Here is a 20,961-nt window from a genome sequence, read left to right as displayed (position 1 = left end):
TCTGCGTGAGCGCACGGGTGAAGGACTTTGCGCATGAAGAAGAAACAACACTTCGAGTGTGGACTTGGCCTGTCGGTGTATTATTAGTTCTGTGATACATCTTGGCTTACGTTACTGACACACTACCTTTTCTATCTTCCTTAGTATGTTCTTGAAACAAAGAACAAGATGGAGTCTTGGTATTTACATACAGATGAAACTAATAGCATCCCCTAATGTATGAAGCGAGTCATGGATTTTGTGCATGGCTTCATGTGAACATATATATATATATATATATATATATATATATATATATATATATAATATTAAATTTTGGGATACAAATAACGGATTATGAATACAAATCTCTTATAATAATATAAAAGAACCATCTTAAAAATGATTGAAATTAATGCAAAGTCACTTCTAAAACGTTAAGTTTGATAGAAATTTAATGGAATATTTTTGTTCATCCCAAAAAAGTTAGTTTCATACTTCAATCTATACCATGAATTTGGTCCCTAACATTTCACCTAAAGAACAATGTCATCTTTAAAAGATCCGAACGCCGCCCTCAATAGAAAGCTCACTTATAGAAGATTGCTGACGAGTGGGCTTTTATCCAGTTTTGGGCCAAGTTTCCGGCCCAAATAGAAGGCTCAGTCATAAATACGTAGCATAGAGTTTCGTTATATACATATATCGGATATGTTTATATAATAGGATACATGTTAGGTACCAGTGGCGACAACCCGCGTCGATTCGAAACCCTAAGCTCCGCGTCCGCCTAATGGACGAAGCCAGTGTAGAAGAACGAAACGCGACTGCCGCCGCCCCGGACGCCGGCCCGGCCCTCTCCAAGAGTGCGCGGAAGAAGCTGGCTAAGCAGCAGCGGCTGGAGGCGCGGAAGGCGGAGCGGAAGGCAGCGGAGAAAGAGCGGCGGCGGCGGGATGTGGAGCGACGCCGCCGAGAGTGGGAGGAGACGCTGGCGGCCGCCACCGACGAGGAGCGGGCCCAGATGATCGGTTCACGAAGGGAGGCGCGGAGGGAGCGGGTGGAGCGGCGGGCGGAGGAGCGCGAGATGCGGGCTCTGCGGCTTCGGCGGGCCGCCGAGGTGGGTCCCAAGGTGGTCCTCGACCTCGAGTTCTCCGACCTCATGACGCCCAACGAGATCCACAGCCTCGTCCAGCAGGTGCCATTCATTCGCCCCCTTTCCATTAATTAGTTTGTAGTTATTCACTTTCCTCAATAAATGCAATTAGAGTTTATTTAGACTATTATTTGATGTTTGCCTCCTCTCAATGCCTCAAACATTTTTTTAATTTAATTGTGAACAATATATAAATTGATTCTCACCTTATACTCATATAGCTTAAGATCTTGCATGCATAGCGGCGTAGTTAATATAGATGAGTGCTTCCCTGCATGCAGAATGATTGTTGTTAACAACATTACAACCTTGCGATCACACAATTGTCCTTCGAAGTCTCACGCTCATAATGATAATGTGATTATCCCGTTGCATCCAAGGCTTGAAGGCAACTTATTTATATAATAGCTTTCATAACCAGCTTTTCTTCTGGATGGGGCTTGTAAGCTTGTGCGAGATGCAACTAGGGTGGTTTGGTACATATATGATGTCATCCAAAGGAGCTTAGTTAGAATATGCTGGTTCAGTCATCATGGATGAAATCTTTGACATAAGTTTGCAGCAAATTCTTCAAAGGTCAACAGGACAGGTCGAAGAACACATGAATGCTTGCTTGTAGCAGTCAATATGGAAACTTGGATTGATACTACTTTGTGTTGTGAATTTTTTTCCTTCTATGTCAATAGTTTCGCATAGGTTTTCCATTTCAGTGAAAAGGTAAGACTAATTCATTTTGTGATGGTAGAGTTGGATACTGAATATTCGGGATGGCTTCTTGGTTTAGCCTATTTAACTCTTAATGCATATATGTTTGTTATAGACACCAGCCAAAATGTTTTTTCTTCTCCTGGGTTTGTGGGTAAACAAAGAGAGGTTTAATAGTGAAATAGGAACGATTAATACAATAATGACTTATTTTGAAAACCTATATGGCAAATAAAGTAAATGAACTAATTTCTAGACTCAAATAGCTACATGGTTGCGATTGGCAGGAACTATTGTGATACGTTATCAAAGAGTCATCTTATTTGTGAATGCATTTTCTTCTTAAAATCATTCTGATAACTGCATGACTGGAAGAAAAAAAGACACTGATGATTCTATAGAAAATAATAGTTTTTAAACTTCAATTCTTTTGCTAATGGAAGTTACAGATTATGTATTGTTATGCAGTAAATGGGAGATGTGCATCTCCAGCTCATCTCTGGTTGACAGGATGTCAAGGAGAGTTAGATACCCACTTACAGAGACTTCCAGGATATGATAAATGGATCATTGAGAAGGAAAGCAGATCTTATATAGAAGCCTTTCAGGAGCAAAAGGACAATCTTGTCTATCTAACAGCTGATTCAGAAACTACATTAGAGGAGATTGATCAGAAGAAAATCTATATTATTGGTGGGTTAGTTGATCGGAACCGTTGGAAAGGGGTAACTATGAAAAAAGCAAATGAACAAGGGATTCACTCTGCAAAGTTGCCAATTGGAAACTACTTAAAGATGTCAAGCTCACAGGTATGACTGGTTCATTTATGCTGGTACCATTTTTATTATGTAGATGTACATGTTCTTTAGACAAAACAAAATTTAATCATTCAGCCAGCAACTGTCCTTGGACATGCAGAGCTGTCAATTAAGATTTTTACCATGATCCATAGAATCTTGAATATATTTATTTTGATTCCTGGGAATTGACTTGACTTCTGAGCCTATGAACAAAGCTAAAGTCTAACTAGCGTGATTTAATTGAGTTGTGAATCTCACATGCATCTACAATGTCACAATGACCCCTAGGACTTCGTCATTCACTGCTTAAGAACTGACATGCCACATATCCAAATATAGCCTCAAGTCTTGCTACAAAGCACACATCTTTTCTATTCACCTTCTAGTAAATCTCTAGCTTTATTTTGGTTTCTGTTTGCTTTAACAAGATTATCCTCTCTCCGGGCTCAGCTTCAGGGAATATATAAATTTATGACCCAAAAAGGTTGGAGCAAGAGAACAGGTTAAACTACTACCTTTTAAATCATAATAAGTCACATAAAACCATGTAGACCTTGATGTAGATTTAAAAGCCTCATCAACTTCTTATAAGATGTAATATCTTATTAATCACTGTACAGATTAAGAAATAAGCTTTGGGCTTTACACATGTGACCGAGTCGATCTAAGCCTTTAAGGGAGCAGTTGACAACCCCCAAAAATAATGAAACCAATGTACAAGTATATGCCAGGGCCAGTACTTGTGACTTGTCTCCTATCTGTTAGATCCTTCCAGAGCTACCTGTTAGAGCACCTTGAAGTTGCTTGGGGTGCAGCAAGAGGCCATAGTGCTTTGTTAATCATGCGGAGTGCATCTATACATTTTGGACGAATGATGATACTGTTTAGATGACATTTAATTTTGCAGAATTCTGCTGTAATGTGGAACATGATGGGATGCTTCTATATGTTTCCCAGGTTCTTACAGTCAACCAAGTGTTTGAGATACTGCTGAAATTTATAGAAACGAAGGACTGGAAAGATGCATTCTTTCAGGTAATTCCCCAAAGAAAAAGAGGTGAACTTGAAGCTCAAACCTATGAAGGTGAAGATGATGAAACTTTAGCCACTGCAATAGGAAAATTAAGTGAAGATGAAGTGGAACTAGAATCTGCAGAAGAAGATGGTATTGTCTTAAAAAAACCACGTACTATCGAAGCCGAAGTTGCTGCAACAACAGATGGAGTTGATCAGCAGCAGTAAGTTTCGAAGGTGAGGGAAGACAGAAAAGCACCACAGAAGTCGCCAATGTAGTGCGAAGTAACCATCAAAAACACCACTTTAGTGTTGTCTTCCAGTTTCCCAAGAACGTTTTTGTGTAGTTTGCAGGTTTCAGACATTGACCTTGTAATGCAGGATGCATTTCGGTCTATATGCTTCATCATATCTAATAGAAGAGTAGTTATCTTAAGAGTTGATTTGTTTTATTCGCTTTAATTAAAGGATAATCTTCAGGCATGGACCTTGACCTGAATAATTTTTAGTGTATACATGATCTGTCATTTACTCGACATTTAATTTATCATGTTGTAGATGGATAATCGGAGAAGTACAACAGCTCATTAATTATCTTGTGTTCAGCATCATAATAAATGCATGATGAACCAAACCTTCTACCTGGAGATTACACTGCATATGAACCCTTGCAGCATCTCTCTTCATACTTGTAGAGATTTCAAGAAAAAACAATAGGAGGGAAAAAGCTCCACAAAATTTTCATCGAAGTTGGGAAATGAAAGGAGAATTAGCTGCTGGTGATTAAGATTTTTCGTCCTTCAACCACAAAAGGTGCGGTTGGACAGCTGTTGTTCCATGTGGCAGATTGCATGCATACATGACACCGTCACTCGAATGAATGCACATTGATAGCTGCAATCGTGTGGAAAATGCATCAGCTGCATACTTAAAACCAGTTACATCTTGCATCTTTTTCCAACAGTTCTTCTTCCACCTCTTCTCCTCGTTGCTGCCTTGCCATGGATAGGAAGGCAATCTTCTCTCTGCCTGCAGTCAGCTTCATCTTGGTGCTTGAGCTGTTGGTTGCCAGCATCAGCCATGCAGAGTCTTGGGAGTACACCCCTCCACCTGCATGTTCCAACTGCACACCATGTGGCACTTGTTATTCCAGCTCTCCTCCACCTGCTTATATAAAGTATTTAGCACCGCCGCCGCCGCCGCCGCCTCCTCCTCCTGCTCGGTCTGAGTGCCCGCCGACGACAGTTGTCCAGTGCTGCCAGATTCCTCCTCCGCCTCAGCCTTCTTCTTACCTGCCCTACTATAATTACTCAGCCTCACCTCCACTGAGGTTGTCCGGTCAAGTCTCAGGTTCTCTTTTGGTCACCGTCGTTCTGCTCTGTTTCTTCCAAAGCTATTAAACCTGGTATTGCTGACCAACCACACTGGAGGGGTTCTACTGGAATAAAGGGTTGGTGAGACGTATGGAGATTGTGGTGCAATTACTGTGTGCCTAAGGTGTAGGTGTTCTTCCTGCAGTTGTATGAATGGCATCATTTGAGTTATAATTGGAACAAAGGAAATTGTATGTTCTCATCTTCTAGGAATTTGTTTTTTTAATTATGGAGTATATAAATAAGGACTACAAGCCATATACTTCATTTGATGAGTTGACTTTCGCAGTCTTTATATTTCAACAAGTGGCAGCAGTAAATCTAGCTGTGATGCTGATATCAGTTCGTCATCTTGCTAAACACCTATTTTTGGTCTTTTTATATGATTTATATAACAAAACAAATAATGACTTATAAACGTGATGCTGATTTTTAATTAATATTCAGAAATTACGAGGATCAACTGAGTGTAATGACAAAAACTCTGAGCATCATCACATGCTTCCACAAAATGATCGGAACACAAATCAAAAAGGCAAAGCTCACGCCAATGATGCACAATGAATGCTATGATAATTAGTCGCAGTGAGACGTATCACCTCATCTGAATTGAGAGGTTAATAGCAAAAATGGAATCCTTGGAACCAACCAATTTATGCTTGGGGAAACAATTCGCGTCTCCAACTGGCAAAGTGCTCAAAATTCCCATCAAACCCGCACGAATTCCAAGGGGGCAAAGTTCTCAAAATTCCCATCAAACCAGCACGAATTCCAAGGGGAAAAAGTTCTCAAAATTCCCATCAAACCAGCTTAAAACGCGACAAAAGCTGCGATCAGAGCCGTCGCGAGGCCGGCGTGGCCCCAGCATCCATATCTGATGGCGAATCGGCGGTGGGAGCGTCACAGGCGACTGCAGCGTCCTGAGACGGGGCCGGAGGCGGGCGACGAAGATTTGGGCATTTGAGGGGAAGGGGTCGCCGCCGAAGACTCGGGCGTCGCGGCTGCCACGGGGGTGTTGGAGGGGGTCTCAGCGGTAGGGGGCGACGCGGCTGAGGAAAGCGGCGCCGACGCTGGCTCCTGGGCCGACCGCCGCCAGGACGAGGACAACGAGGAGAAGTGCGTTGAGCTGCATATTTCCGGCGGAGACGGGCGGCCATCTGAAGGCAGAGAGATAGAGGAAGGAGGAAGGGATTGGAGGAGGAAGTGCGGGGAAACAGCATTTATAAGCGGCAGTATGAGGCCGCGATCGTCGGTGGGGGAAAGAGAGGTCGAGGTGATCGGTCGGGCCTGTAACGTGGAAACCCGGTGGGCGGTTGACGGGAGATGCAGGTGGCGAAACGACCGCGCATGGAAAGGCTTTAGACCTCCTCGACGAAGAAAGATACATAATCCAAGACTCGACTTCGTAGATCCCCTACTCTGTGATGGATTACCCACTCTGATACCTTCATTTAATCTTTACAAGGAATGGAGCCCGTTGGTGTCATTTAATCGCTAATCCCATAAACAAGTAAATACAGGAGCGGGGACCCACAACGCTCTGAAACGGCTCAAGAATGGGTCCCACAGATTTCAGGAGTAGAGGAACGGCACGTAGGACGAGAAAGTTGTTTGGGTGGGCATCGGACGTACGTTTTTCTCGATCCCTTCTCAATCTTATCGTACCGTTCTCTACCTGGCAGTGCGTTCGCCGCGCAAACGGTAACGTGGCGGCGGACGACTCATCCGAGTCACTCAATCTCGGGTTTTCTCATGATCTACCAAACCGACGGTTGGGATCCATCTGGGGATGCAACCAAATCTCGAGCCAACCTAACGGTACCCGGAACGTACCCCACCCGATCTCTTTATGGTCACAGAAGCAATGGGACCCACCAGAGACAGTGGACCAGTCCCTTCTTTTCAACTGCTAACAGAGCTGGTGCAATAAAAGTTCGGGACGCGAACCTTTCGACCTCACAAGTATATGGACAAAAAAAAAAGGGGGCGAGGGGGTTTGGGTTTGTGTGGGCAGGTGATTGTTATGCAAGCAACCCTAAATTAAACGGAACTCTCCGGTTGTTGATTCGGCCGCCCCTGTCGTTCCTTCGAACGCCTTCCAGTGTTCAGACAGTTCTAGGGTTTCGCCTCCCCCCCGCACGCCCCCACCGCCGTAATCCGGACCCCGGCCGACGAATTCTCCCATGGACTCCGGCGGCGAAAGGTTTCCTGGCGGAGGCGCCGCCGGTGGGTTCCACCGCGGCGAGGCGATTGCCGCAGTCCAGGATGAGGAACAGTTTTACGGGGACGAGGACGACTTCGACGACCTATACAGCGACGTTAACGTCGGTGAGGGCTTCCTTCAATCCTCCCGCCGGAGCGACGAGCCTGCGCCGGACGCGGTCTTGGCCGAAACTCCTCTGCCTCCTCCACCACCCCTCCCGCCGTCGGCGCCGTTGCCGGAGAAGGTCCATCTCCCTGGGATCACCGGGGAGATAAAGATGGAGAGATCCGCTGGTGTTTCTGTTCAAGAGTTTCGGGGAGGAGGTGGCGAAACGGCTGCTGTGGTGCCGCTGCCAATTCCTGGTGGTGTTAGAGCTGACTTAGGGCAGACTTCTGGACGGACTGGCGAGATACAAGCCCAAACTGGAGGCGGTGGTTACTCTAACGAGGGTCTTCACGGGCAAGGTGGTGGTTTTGGAGGTGAAATGAGGCAAGGAGGAGCGAACACTAATGGTGGTGGTGTGGGGGAAGGGGACTTTGGAGGTAGTACTCTCTTTGTGGGGGAGCTCCACTGGTGGACTACGGACGCCGATCTTTTGGCAGAATTGAGCAAGTATGGTCAGGTGAAAGAGATCAAGTTCTTTGATGAGAAGGCCAGCGGGAAATCGAAGGGTTACTGCCAGGTGGATTTCTATGATCCGATGGCTGCTGCGTCTTGTAAGGAGGGGATGAATGGTCATATGTTCAATGGTAGACCCTGTGTCGTGGCATTTGCTACACCTGCCACGGTTCGACGGATGGGCGAGGCACAACTCAAGAACCAAAATTTGGCATCACAACAGTCTGGTGTCGCTCCACAGAAGGGCAGGGGCAGTCAGCAGATGGGTGGGAATTATGGAAGGAGTGGTGGTGGTGGTGGCGGCGGCGGTGGCAGTGGAAGTGGTGGTTGGGGGAGGGGTGGTATGGGGAACAGAGGACAGTTGAGGAACCGGATGGGACAAATGGGTGCCGGCGGCAGTCGCAGTATTATGGGAAATGGTGGCATGGTTGGCCCGCCTCCTCCAGTGATGCATCCTGGTGCAATGATGGGCCAGGGCTTTGATCCAACTGGTTATGGTGCTGCTATGGGTAGAATGGGGGGTGCTTATGGAGGGTTCCCTGCAGGGCCTGGTGTTGCTGCTGCTCCATTCCCTGGATTGATGCCTTCATTCCCTCCTGTTGTTGCTCCTCACATGAATCCTGCTTTCTTTGGAAGAGGAGGGATGCTAGCCGGTGGTGTTGGGATGTGGCCTGATCTCAGTATGGGTGCTAGGGTAGGTGAAGAGCAGTCGAGTTACAGGGATGATGGAGCATCGGAACAGCAGTATGGCGAAGTAAGCCATGGAAAGGACAAGGCTTCTGACAGGGATCTACCGGGAGCTTCAGATAGGAGGCACGAATGGGAGGAGGAGATGGGCCATGGGCAGGAGCGGCCAGAGAGGCATTATGATGATAGAGACTTGGTTAGGGAAAGGGATCGGGACAGGGAGAGGGAGAGGGAGAGGGAGAGAGAGAAGGATAGGGATAGGGTTCGGGATTGGGAGAGGGAGAGGGAGAGGGAGAGGGGCAGGGAGCGGGAACGAGACAGAGGGAGGGAAAGAGAAAGGGAGAGAGACAGGGAGAGGGAAAGAGAGAAGGACAGGTATCGAGATGATCGGGATCGACATGGTGATCATCATAGGCATAGGGATCGTGAGTCCGAGCGTGGTGATGACCGGGATAGAGGAAGATTATCGAGGCCAAGGAGCAAGTCTCGAGAGATTGAGCATTCAAAGAAACGGCGTCTTACACCTGCATAACATGAGTTGTTGGCAACTTGGTTGGGTATGAATATACCAAGCTTTAGACATGCATGCCCATCATCTTGAATCTGGGAGAAGCATGTCTGGCTTGGTTCCTCATTGATGTTGTTGTAGGACTTGTAACTTATGATGATATTAGCAGGGTCCTGTTGTAGTCATTGTTCTAGAGACTAGAGATATATGTTATCTTATCACTGATGTTTTATTTCAAGTATTTTAGCTTCTTTAAAGTTTGCTTCTTGACAGATGAGCTTGTTGAGCTTCAAGTTTCTATATAGCGCATCTTATAGCACTTTGGCTGAAATGTTTTACATAATGATAATGATCTCTAGGATGATTCCTTTTTCCTACTTAAAATTTCCTTTATGCCTACATTCAAGTTTTCTTTGCATAGTTTCTAATCATATCTTGTTTTTTATTATTATCCAATTCACTTGTTGACAAAATTCTATGTGTTAGCTCTACCTAATTGATGACACTGTAACATGTTATTTAATATTCATGCTGAGTTTTTCTTCTATGGATTAGCTTTACCTAATTGATGATGTTAAGATATGTTATATGATATTCACAATATGTTCTTCTACTGTATCTAGAGGATTGCTTCATGAATAAAGGCCACTTCCCCTCCATTGAGTAGGAAAATTATGGATAGCCTTATGGTTTATAATGGAATAGAGACCTGGTTGTATGCTCAAGGTCCTTAGTGACTCTTTGCTGGTTGTGTTGATGTTCTAAGGTACACTGCCTATGTTTCTCAGTTTCTGAAGTTATGTGCATCCCGGGCTTTTTAATGCTTATCGAATGTGTTCACCTAGTATTCTTTTTTAATTGCCTTGGAGGTTGATCCTCCTTATCTTGCATTAACTTTCTACAATGATGAATAATCAGTTGGATTCGTGATCGTTCTCTGCAGGAAATAGGCATATAATGTAGATGATAACTTTAAGGTTTAACTAACCATTGCTTTTGTGATAATGGACAGAAACATGTAGGAGATTTGTTCAACTGATCGATGTTAGATGATAACTTTAAGATTTTTGTTAGGTTAAAAAATGTACCAAAGAATGATGGAACTTTGAGGATGATGATTCTAACCTGAAATGGTGGTTAATGTAGAGTTGAGGTTGTAAACTGTAGGTTGAAGTGTAGTTGAACATGAATGGAGTTGTAGTGTAGATCATCGACTTCGAAGGTGAAAGTATAAGATTACAACAAACCTCATCTGCACTCTTACAAAGCAGTTGAGTGTCTCTGTTAAATCTTTAAAGAGATGATTGTTCTGTGACAGTGTGTCAGGCCATAGCACAGTGGGCACGACTACAAAATCACCATAGAACTAATTGCTTAGTCATGCACAGATAGTCTATGTTACGTTATGTTATATGCCAATAAGGTGTCGCAATGTTCAGCTGGGCCTTTAGCCCAAAGAGAACAGAGGAGAAGAAATAAAATAATGACATCTTGTCGTAACTAAGATTATGATTTGAATTATAGATTGTTTTGCTTTGTGTACATCCCTGACATTTCTGAATTTAAACAAGGGTCCAGTTGTTAATTTAGTTTTGAAGTATTCAAATATATGTATTACTCTAATAAACATCTCTTTCTATTGTTTATTTAGGAACTCTGACCTACCCGTTCACTTATATCCCAAGGCATAGCCAGTAGAAGTGTTACTGCACACCAGAAGAAGATGATAGCTGCAAGTGTTTTCACAATCTAATAGACAGTTGTGCTGTGCTATTGTACTGGGTTCTCTGAAACTAAATTAAACCAAGAATGGTGAAAGTGTAATGTGAGAACCTTTTTGTCAACTCGCATCAACTCCTGTCGATGAAGAAAACCTGGCTTCTTACATGCTTGTGCAGTTTAATCTGTTCACTGTAGCAGTTTGTTGGTGATACAGGTACATCACCGTAACTTGGTTAGTCAGAAGTTTATAGGTTGCAATTGAGACTAATAGCTTGCTTTAATATGCTTTCTAATGTGTTAATTCCTGTTTGTGGAAAATATGGTGCCGTCGTCATATCATTTGCAACTGGGTTTTTCTTTTTACTTCAAAAAATTGTTTACAGAATGCTGATATGGAGTGAAAGTGGTGTTTCAGTAATCAGGCCAGGAAATTTTGTCCATCATGAACTGGAAATAAAAATGACATTTTTAACTCAAAAATATGCACACTCTATAATTTGTCCATTATCATTTCTAATGTTTGGCAAGTAATCTTTCTTTTGTTTAAGTTCTTGGCATTATCTTCATGTGTTGTTCCTTGGAATGGTCTCAGCAAGCACTAAAAGATAGTGTTTTGAGTTTTGAGTTTACATACTACGATGTATATCTGTAGCTCAAAATGCTTCTGGAATCAGCCTTGATTCTGTCCACAGTTTTAGATGAATGTGTCATTGCTTTAAGCTTACTTTATTGCTTGTAAGATTAGCCGCAAGCAAGAATATGTTCACGTCCATCGGTTTATGCATTGTATTCACATTTCCATTCTTTTTGTTAACTTGGTTTCCATGAAGGTGGTGGTTAATTAGCTTTCTTCCTTTTGAAGATGATATATCTACATAATGTTTTGCTTTAAAATATATTATTTAGTCTCATACCCTAAATGTTCTAATCAGCATCAATTTTTTTCTCAGGTAAGTCCCAAAATTGTGGCCAAGAGCATTTTTATCATCACATACACAATGAATATAGCTGAGACCACCTTGACCAGGAAGGATGAGGGGAGAGGAACAGCTTCTAGAACAGAGTGTAAGCCATTCTTGTAACTCATAGCCGTTACTTGCTGACCCACTTTTTAGTCAAAGTACAGCATGCAGACTTTCCCTCCTCAAACAATGATAACACAAACAGATGGTTGTAGTTGGAATCAATTGATGCTGAGGTTTCTGCGTCTGAAAAGGCTTAAAAGCCAGTTGGGTGTCATTCACATCAGAACTGTAGCGGGTTAAAACTTGTAGTTGATATAATCTCATAATAGGAGGTCAAAAACTAAATTCGTAGGTCTCTCCTCTTGTATTTTGATGTCACTCAAGATAGTAAACTGCAACTCACTGAATTCCTTGGCTTCATCTGCCCTCTTTGGCACTTTCAAGGCAGCTGGTCCAGAGAGGTACAAATGCCAAAATATATAGTTCAGTGGGGTGCAAGCAATCCATCAGAAGACATAAAATAATCACAAGAGTGACACAGATTGGATCCTTAGATTATTTTATTAGTAAGAAGAGCAGGACAGAACTCTCTGGTGTCTCTTGGGAATTCTCATTCTTTGGATTTTGTGTAGCAGCGTAGACTTAAAACTTGATTATGTCATATGATTGGGGACTTGTGAACAACATGATTAGTGCTTGTGTTATGATCTTAATCAAGACAAACCTGACTTCAGACTTATTAAACTCATCAGGCACATGGTTTTCCAGTCAAAGTAATAGCCTCTTGTGTCAGAAATATGAAGAAGGCACCACTTTAGTTCGTAACAAATCTGTCATCTATTGAATCCATCATATGTGTCCATTAAATTGAATGCATTAGCTCATTAAATAGTTAAAAGTTTAGGTTTGACTTGTGGAGTTGAGTAGTATGTGATGTTGCAGTTGTCTTCATAAGAATCATGGAATGTGGCATGCTTTCATGAGTGCTTGCTTTGGTGCTCAGAGATCATCTCTTTTTATCCATACATTATGCAGAGAGAGAGAGAGAGAGAGAGAGTCCTAACTTTTGAGGGAGATAAGTTTACAGAGTTATGAGCTTTTTTAGCTTTCAATCAAAATGAGGATTTATTTATGTTGGGTGGTGATTAAACATAAGACTGAGAGCATACGTTGCGTCACTTCCGAGTCACTCTCGCGTAATGTGATCCAAGAAGCAATCACCATGGTCCCATTCGGTGTTTTCGTGAAATTGCAAGTGAAGATTTACAATTTACCTTGGACCGGAGGCATAAGTCGACTTGACGTGAGGGGCCTATTATTCCGGACAGGTCATTGATTGTAGGCTCGTGTGTCACGGCCGTCGCACTGGACACCATAGTCATCCTTCCTATTCCTTAGTGAAAACTGGGGTCCGCATTTCTGTCCAGTCAAAAGATGACTTTTTGGGTGCTTCCGCTGTTCGAGACATTGGATCCGTAACCTGGCGCATAGCGGCGGACCACTTAATTAATACAAATCACCACTATTTTATATATATATATATATATATATATATATAAAAGAAAAAGAATGAAGCTTTTCGTTCGTTTATCCTTTTAATCGACCGCATGCTTGCATCTGACGATTAGGGATTTGTTCCTCGCACCTCAACAAGAAGGTAGGAGAGCAAATCATAGCTTGTCAGTATATAGGTTTCGTAGCTTGTCCCATTGGTTTTCTTCTCTACCAAAGTCTAGAATTTGGTTTTTCGTGTGGTATTTATTTCTGTAGGCCGAGCTAATTTTTTTCGTTTCTTGGAAGATATTCATGGTTGGATCAGTGACGAGAGTAAATCTTTGATCTTGGAGTGGAAAACTAATCAGAAAATTTTACTTCTCTTTTCCTGTTCCATCTGGGATTTTTCTGGAGGTAGAGTGAGTATAAGACTTCTCTTTGATCAATTCTGCAACGCGGCAGAAAGATTTTGGTCTAAATTCTATTTTAAACTGAACTAAAAATCTCCCCAAATCTCGCTCCTGAGATCTAATCTTTAAATCCGAAGTTGAGTTCCTTCATGTACCCTTTCTTCCGGGTCTTTTTTCCCCAATTATTTTACCGAATTTGTTTGGTTTTCTTTTAAATGATTTTATATTGATAACCCTAACCTTTCCTCTGCGTCTCATTCGAATTCGGGCAAAATTTGTTTTGTTGCTGTTATATACATATATTAATCTACCCATCTCGTTAATCACTCTCTCTCGCTCTCTCTCTCTCTCTCTCTCTCATAATCTATCACTCTCTCCTTTGACTTTAAAAGGGATGACAAATAGCCACCATCCAAAAGGATTAATCAAATGCCATCCTCCCACCACCACCACCTCCAGCTCCATTTGTCTGCTGCTTGCATAAACACGACAAAAGCCTTTTTTTTGCTTCCACTTTTGAGAGATTCAAGGGCTCGGTATCTGGGATTGGATTAGTTGCTCATGTATATGTTGGTTTAATGCCTGGTTACCACCTCTTGGATCCTCTTTTGGCTGATATCTCTAGAAACTCTGATCTTTCGTTCTGGAGGAAGCAGAAGAGGCATGAAATGTTGAGGTACTTTCTCCTATGATCTTCCTACTTTTGTGTTCCTCTAAGAGCTTCTATTTCCTTTGTGGATCTGAGGGCTTCTGGACATGGTTGTAGATCTTTGTGGATCTTTTGATATTGGGATTTCGTAAGTTTTGGTTCTTTGAGGTTTAGGAGAAAAAACTTGATGAAAGTCAAAGCATCTGGCAGTAAACGAAAACAAAAGAGAGATTACTTTTAGCTTTTTGATTTTTTAATGTTTGTTCCTTCCGTCTGCTCCGAGTTCAGAAATGATATACTTTTCTTGAATTGATTGGTCACTAGTTTTATGCTGGTCATATATATCTTGTTTAGTGGTGAATTTGTGGGAGAATTTGTCAAGTCTTTCCGATGAGGTTCTTATTATCGGACCTGTGGTCAATACATGGATTTAATATTATTATAAAACAGCATCTAAGGCCTGTAAGCTTTTAATAGAACTGTTTTATGTGAAATATTCAAATTTGATGCTTTGTTGTTGATTGTGGAAGCCGATTTTTGATTAAGAATAGTCAACTCTTCAAGTTTATAGTATGTTTGGTACTGTGGTTGGTGCTCTCACACAAATCCTCCTAAAAAGAATTCTCCCTTAATGCAATATCAAGATCTCACACAAATCTTTAATCTATATACCTATATCATCAACTTCAGATGTCTAGTTACTGAATCTTATACATATGCAGTTTTGCAGAGTTGTGTGGAATTTTATTAATCATGTTCTTTTTTCATGTTCTTATTTCCCTATAGCTTGAGCATGAAGTATTTCCTAGATGTCTTTGCTCTTTGGAATCACAGGATATCATACATAAAGGCACGGTTTGCATTACCGATCCGTACCAGTGTACCAACCAGCTGTCGGTATGGTACGTACCGAGCTGTACCGAGTGTACTGACATATGATACACTACAGTGTACAGATGTATCATCTGTACCGGTCCTCTATCGGATTGGTACGTACTCTCCGTATCGAGCGGTATGTTTTAGTACGTCAAACCTTGAATAAAGGTGCTTATCTTTTTATACCAGCCTTTTGAAGAAGGACACCAAGCTTTTCAGTATGATATGTTATCTCTTTTGGTTACATTTTTTATCCTTGATCCTCTCTGATTCAAGGATGCAATCATTAATTTGTTGCTAATAAATTAAAATAATTTTCTAGGCTCAAAGTTGCTTATCGCATCCTTATCTACTTAAATAAATAGGAAATACTGTTAAAAGGTTTCCCTTTGGGAAAAGATGGGTAAAATGCAATATTGAGCTCTGTAGTTAATGGTTTCGAGATTCTGTTAGCTTTTTTGAAGTCAGTAGCTTCTTTCTCGGTACTTGTTCTTATGTTGCATAAAACTGATAATCATGCAGAGACTTGCATCCTTATGATTCTTTCTCTGCATCTCTCTCTCTCTCTCTTTCTTGTTTGCCTCAAATAAATTTTGTCTTTATGTCTACTACTTGAATTCTGTGCTTGCTTCTCAGATGTTGAATCACCCCATTCGTATACTTCTGCAGAACATGTGCTTCTGATCAATGTCATGAGACACCATGACAGTGAGTTTCATTTGTTGAAGCCAGACAGTGAGGCTACATGTGAAGTGACAGATCTTAAAGCAACTCTATGTAAAATTGAGCCTGAAGATATAGTCAACTCCAACTAGTTTCATGGATAATGAAGCTTCAATTAATAGAAATCAGTTCGATCCCGAATTTACAGATGCTTTGCTTCGTAATCCAGCAGGCAGTACTGGATCAGTTGAAGAAGAAGAAAAATTATACCCAGAAAAATCTGTTACAAAAGTTAAACCCATTGAGATAATAATTTTCTCCAAAGATGACACATGCTCAGTTGTGAAAGACATGTGCATAGCGGAAGGTTCATCCTCTCTTGAGAAAGTTATGTTAGAAAATAAAGAGGTCAGTGAGATGTCTTTTTCAATGATAAATATGAACAGTGATGTGAATGGACAAATGACAGATAATGCTGCACCTGCCGCACAAGATTCAAAGTTCATCTCAGCAGTTGATAAGGTTGTTGAGGAACAAAACTATTCTTGGAGCTTATCTGTAGCTGGAGAGAAACCGAACACAGCTGACCAAGTTAAAAGTAATAGTTCCGTTCTGAAGTTGAGTTCAGAATTATTGCTCTCAGCAGGAGAGTCCGAGACAGATCACAATCATGTAGTTCCAATGAGTTTTGACTTCAGTAGTGATCGGAGACACTGTATTGATGAAGCGAACATTGAGCAGGTACTCAAGCAACAATTTTTTTTCTTTTTTTGTCTTAAAAGAGTTCGTCTATATGCAGTTTGTAGATGGACAATTGACATCCTGGCTGCAGAGGAAAAAACTTAAGGATTATGCATCTTATGGACAAAAATTATGTTTAAAAAATAGAAGAAAATTGTGTTAACATAGTGCTTATTAATTTTTACTCTACATTGAGTCTAATGTTGATCTGAGGGTAAAAGATTTATAACCTATTATTTATTTAGAATTATTGAACTGGCATGTGATGTTTCATTTAATGGTTACTGGTGTCAACACTAAAGTTGGGGTCTACAGAACTATAATTATATAATTTCAGGTAATAGTTCAAGATTTTAGTTTATTACTTGAAAGTTGAAGTCTAAAGCCCTATAACAATACACTTTTCTTCTTACCTCGCGTGTGGTCAATGTTATAATTGGGACTTCTTTCTCATGACTGTTCATTTTATGCTTTTTGGTTGGTTTTCTAGGTTCCAAATGGGTCATTACTTCCAATATGTGGTGCATTACAATAGATATATGAATATGATCAACCTAACTAGAATATTATGATATTTTGCAATGACAGAATAAAATCGAAGACACATGCTCCACAATGACAACTTTGCCATTTAGTGATGTTGAGCCTGATAAAAGCAATGTGGTAAAAGAAAATTCTACTAGTGATATGTCAAAGATTATGGGAGATGGGTGCTCTATTACCACACACATGATTTCTGATGTAACAGTGTCCAACCACAGTGCAGCCGAGGGAAATCCTGCTAATAGTGAGATGGATGTTAGAGTCACTGATCCTACATTTGAATCTGGTGCAGCAACAACTGTCAAGGAGAATAGAAGAGGAGATAGAGATAGTCAAGAGTTCGTACAAGTTCAAAACCGTTCTGTCTCTGACATGACAGTTCCTGATGCTACAACAGCTCCAGCACAAAGTTTATTATATCACAGTACTCATGGGGATCTAAACTTTTCTGGCCCAAAAGCATCTTCAGGGCATATTGCATACTCTGGCAACATTTCTATGCGATCTGATAGTAGCACCACCAGTACTCGCTCCTTTGCCTTCCCAATGTAAGATAACTTCCACCATTGGCACTTTGAAATATCTTTTGAACTTGCCATATGCATAGAACGATTAGCTTGTAAGTAATTAAATGTTTCCTGATAAGTGGTGAATATTTATAATCAATAGCTTTTACATTATGTGGCTATGATTACCTACATCATTTTGTTCATCATCATTTATTGAATATGTTATATGATTAGGGAGGATATTTGAATTAATGCAGTACCTTGTGCAGTTTAAATTATATTCTCGTTACTTGGTTGACAAAAATTCACAGTAGTTGCTATTTATATTTTTATAGCCATTATCATTGTAGTTTAATGAGACTCCATTTATGCAATTGTTTAATATGAACTACTGGGAAGAAATATAGACTTCCAATAAATAGTAAAGTTGAAAAAAAACATACTGATTATGCTCTCTCCAATCACACTTGTAGTCGTATTGGCATAGTTTGTAGAAAAGTTAGCAAAAGAAAGTTTCTTGTTCGACATCTAAAACTTGGTGACTTTTCCTTTCACTTGTGGTTTATATAGAAATTGTTTTCGTTAGATGTTTAAATGAGGAAGATATTGGAGGTATTTATTATGTTTAAATCATTTATCTCTAATAGTGGAGAAGCTAAGTTACAATAAACCTTAGTCTTTTGGATGGTCTGGTTTTAGTTCGAGATATGTGGGTCATTATCTTCCAGTGCTGTACCCCATTTGCTATGAATGAATATTCCCCACATAAAGAGTGATATTCTTCTTGATATTTTATTTGGGTGTTTATCATGGGATGAAACAAAGGGCTTTATCCTATGTTTGCTCACACATGCATTCCATGCCGTTGGAGAAATTAAAAATGGAAGGCTGATATCTCAAGAATCCAAAAATTTTCTCTTTTAATTGACCATTGAGAATCATACATCATTAGTAGCAGTAGGGTTAGTGTACACCTGTCTGGAGGACAATTTCTTTCTGAAACAACATTTTTGCTGATAGTTGGTATTAATTGATAAATTTTTGTTAAAGCTTGTAAAATATCCTAAGATGGGTGAAACCATTTGAAGAAAATATGTGGATGGTATCTTATCTGGATGTTACTGATAAAAATTATAAACATACAAGTTTCCCATCTAGACTAATATGTCATTGGTAATTTTGTTAATAAAACATCTATGCTATCTAATTCCTGGCTGTTTTGACTTCCGACAGAAACATTCATCATGAAAATGCTAGTTGTAATATGCAAATACAATATATGTATTGCTGCATATTTTGTTCGTATAACATATTGCACACACGTTGGACAACATTTATACTTTTGGATTGCCAACGATACATTATTTTGTACTTAATATGCTCGACTGCTCCAAGATTAGTTATCATGCCTTTGATACTTGTTGACTTGATGATCTGTGTCAGCTAAAATTTGTGTCCTTTTAGCTAATATACTTGATTAACTTCTAGTCTGCACTAGAGCACCTACAGTATTAGTCTAATAAATGCCTCTGCTTCAGTAAATGACTTTCATGTGATTTCTTTTTACAACTAAATTTAATATTTCTTATCATCTGGTGCTATTTATTGCTTTTGAATAGCTACATTAGTTGAAAATTTGGTTCTAACCCCATTGGATGAGAAATCTTTGGTAGCTAGAAGTAGACATCACTAACTCTCCATTTTTAATCGGAGAAAACAAATATCAGCAAAATTGCACCCTCTAAAAAGCTTAGGGTATCTAATCTTGTGTAAAATCTTCCCTAAGAGAAAACAAGCTGAAAGGACCTTTAGCAATCTTTCAGATGTAGGACTGCTATCTGGTGTAATGGAAGCCTAGGAGGAAATTAAAGATGATTTGAAGTCCTGGGAGAAACTATTTCATGGGATTTGGGCTTAAGTAGAAGCTATGGAGTGTGTATATAAAATAGTTCCCATCATTTTTTTGATGCAGATCTTGAAGCTTTGAACCCTCGTGAGATTTTTGTTCTTACAACTTGTCCTTAATCACTAAACAAAATAAATTTTGCAAGATATCCGGATAACTCCAGGAGATTAGGTTATTTTGCCTATTATCAGTTCTCAATTTAGTGTTATGATCCTTTTCTAACATTTTTCTAATATTGGGTGAAATTAAATGAAAACTTTTGTAAAATAGTTATTAGATCAGCAATGTATTATAGGATAGTTAAAAAACAACATATATACAAAGAACAACAGTTTTGTTGTTGCTGTTGTATCCTTTCTAATAATTTCAAGATATTAATAACCTTTTTTTACGAAATGTAGTTTACAAACAGAGTGGAATACCAGTCCAGTGAAAATGGCCAAAGCAAGGAAGTCGCGACGATGGAGGATGAGTCTTATTTGCTGTAAATTTTGAAGATATATCTATTAGGCTCTTTCTTCGAGTTTGTTCCCTTATACCTAACTGACGCTTTATACCTCAATGTTCAATCAATCTTTACCTTTTTTTGTTGTTTTTTCCTTTACCAATTTCTCTCCAGCATGTGTATTGATTCTACAGAAGCTCAATAGGTTGTGGCATTGGCATTTTGGATTAATTTGATGTAACAAGAGATATAGGTAATATTTGTTTGTTCGTAATAAAATATCATATTTTGCATTTGCAATTTACACAATCCTTTGTGAGAGTTGCGTATGGTTCAAGCTCGTCACTTGTAATATGAATTAGGGTCTCAGAGCTTGCATGTGTTTTTGTGTTCAATGAGTTGCTGATCTCTCTCGTTTGTGTTCACTTTTCTTATAGAAAGTGAAATTTGCAATTGCATTGATCTTTACATTAACTCATAATCCTTCAGCCTGTCAGTTGTCATCTGTGTCAACGTTACTTGTGTTTCTACTAAGTTCCTTTATGTATCCTTTTCCAGTAAGAGGAAGACAGGAAGTTAAACTATAGTGGGTTAGTACACAACTACTGTTGTATGATTTCCTGGTTAGCATTCCGATACCTGTGCTTGTGTTTCTTTCATGGAAGATTGCTTATATCATGTGAAAGGTCAGTTTGTGGTTTCATATTGAAATGGCCAAATAAAATAATATCGATCTTTCATATCTTGTATTTAAAAGAAAATCTCTTGTCATTTTCAATCCATTAATCCGATGCAAATATAAATAAAATATCCACCGTTTTGTGGGGAAAAAGACTTATTGCACGCACTAAAGTCTTTCACAGGACCTTTCCTTTGTAAACAAAAGTCACTAAGCATCCAAAAACTCCTATAAAAATTTGATTTGGATCCACATGACTCATTTATGTATGATTAGGTTAACTAGTTGATTAAGGGTAAACGATGAAGGCATGCATGTT

The 20,961-nt window shown here is 40.1% G+C and overlaps 3 protein-coding genes across 7 annotated transcripts; all 3 read left to right on the top strand.

Annotated features, from left to right (window-relative positions):
* Positions 1 to 718: 718 nt before the first annotated feature.
* LOC135633041 (tRNA (guanine(9)-N1)-methyltransferase-like) lies at positions 719 to 4,087 on the top strand. Its single transcript, XM_065142092.1, has 3 exons — positions 719 to 1,174; positions 2,287 to 2,646; positions 3,595 to 4,087. Exons 1-3 carry the CDS (start codon positions 773 to 775, stop codon positions 3,877 to 3,879), a joined length of 1,047 nt encoding a protein of 348 aa, XP_064998164.1. The 5' UTR covers positions 719 to 772; the 3' UTR covers positions 3,880 to 4,087.
* Positions 4,088 to 7,001: 2,914 nt separating this feature from the next.
* LOC135634406 (uncharacterized) lies at positions 7,002 to 12,147 on the top strand. The gene is made up of 3 exons (XM_065144859.1): positions 7,002 to 9,089; positions 10,692 to 10,976; positions 11,713 to 12,147. Exon 1 carries the CDS (start codon positions 7,208 to 7,210, stop codon positions 9,062 to 9,064), a length of 1,857 nt encoding a protein of 618 aa, XP_065000931.1. The 5' UTR covers positions 7,002 to 7,207; the 3' UTR covers positions 9,065 to 9,089; positions 10,692 to 10,976; positions 11,713 to 12,147.
* Positions 12,148 to 13,301: 1,154 nt separating this feature from the next.
* Positions 13,302 to 20,256, top strand: LOC135582936 (uncharacterized). 5 transcript variants are annotated; one of them, XM_065144725.1, is made up of 5 exons: positions 13,409 to 14,307; positions 15,115 to 15,269; positions 15,826 to 16,560; positions 17,149 to 17,651; positions 19,920 to 20,256. In XM_065144725.1, exons 3-5 carry the CDS (start codon positions 15,976 to 15,978, stop codon positions 20,011 to 20,013), a joined length of 1,182 nt encoding a protein of 393 aa, XP_065000797.1. In that variant the 5' UTR covers positions 13,409 to 14,307; positions 15,115 to 15,269; positions 15,826 to 15,975; the 3' UTR covers positions 20,014 to 20,256. The 5 variants fall into 5 exon arrangements, with proteins under 5 accessions (XP_065000796.1, XP_065000797.1, XP_065000795.1 ...); XM_065144723.1 differs by having other exon boundaries at positions 15,067 to 15,269; XM_065144724.1 differs by lacking the exons at positions 13,409 to 14,307; positions 15,115 to 15,269 and adding an exon at positions 13,302 to 13,384.
* Positions 20,257 to 20,961: the final 705 nt, after the last annotated feature.

Source organism: Musa acuminata, chromosome BXJ3-3, assembly GCF_036884655.1.
Source record: "Musa acuminata AAA Group cultivar baxijiao chromosome BXJ3-3, Cavendish_Baxijiao_AAA, whole genome shotgun sequence".
In the NCBI taxonomy this organism is placed as follows: domain Eukaryota; kingdom Viridiplantae; phylum Streptophyta; class Magnoliopsida; order Zingiberales; family Musaceae; genus Musa; species Musa acuminata.
Note: the sequence above shows the minus strand (reverse complement) of the source record. Positions and strands in the feature narration are given on the sequence as shown.

Bases quoted from the DNA above. Each gene is read 5' to 3' on its own strand.
- LOC135582936 (XM_065144724.1), top strand. From the start codon at position 15,976: ATGGATAATGAAGCTTCAATTAATAGAAATCAGTTCGATCCCGAATTT. The intron at 16,561-17,148 runs GTACTCAAGCAA...TTGCAATGACAG, and splicing joins ATGAAGCGAACATTGAGCAG to AATAAAATCGAAGACACATG. The intron at 17,652-19,919 runs GTAAGATAACTT...TACGAAATGTAG, and splicing joins CGCTCCTTTGCCTTCCCAAT to TTTACAAACAGAGTGGAATA.
- LOC135633041 (XM_065142092.1), top strand. From the start codon at position 773: ATGGACGAAGCCAGTGTAGAAGAACGAAACGCGACTGCCGCCGCCCCG. The intron at 1,175-2,286 runs GTGCCATTCATT...TGGAAGTTACAG, and splicing joins TCCACAGCCTCGTCCAGCAG to ATTATGTATTGTTATGCAGT. The intron at 2,647-3,594 runs GTATGACTGGTT...TATGTTTCCCAG, and splicing joins TAAAGATGTCAAGCTCACAG to GTTCTTACAGTCAACCAAGT.
- LOC135634406 (XM_065144859.1), top strand. From the start codon at position 7,208: ATGGACTCCGGCGGCGAAAGGTTTCCTGGCGGAGGCGCCGCCGGTGGG.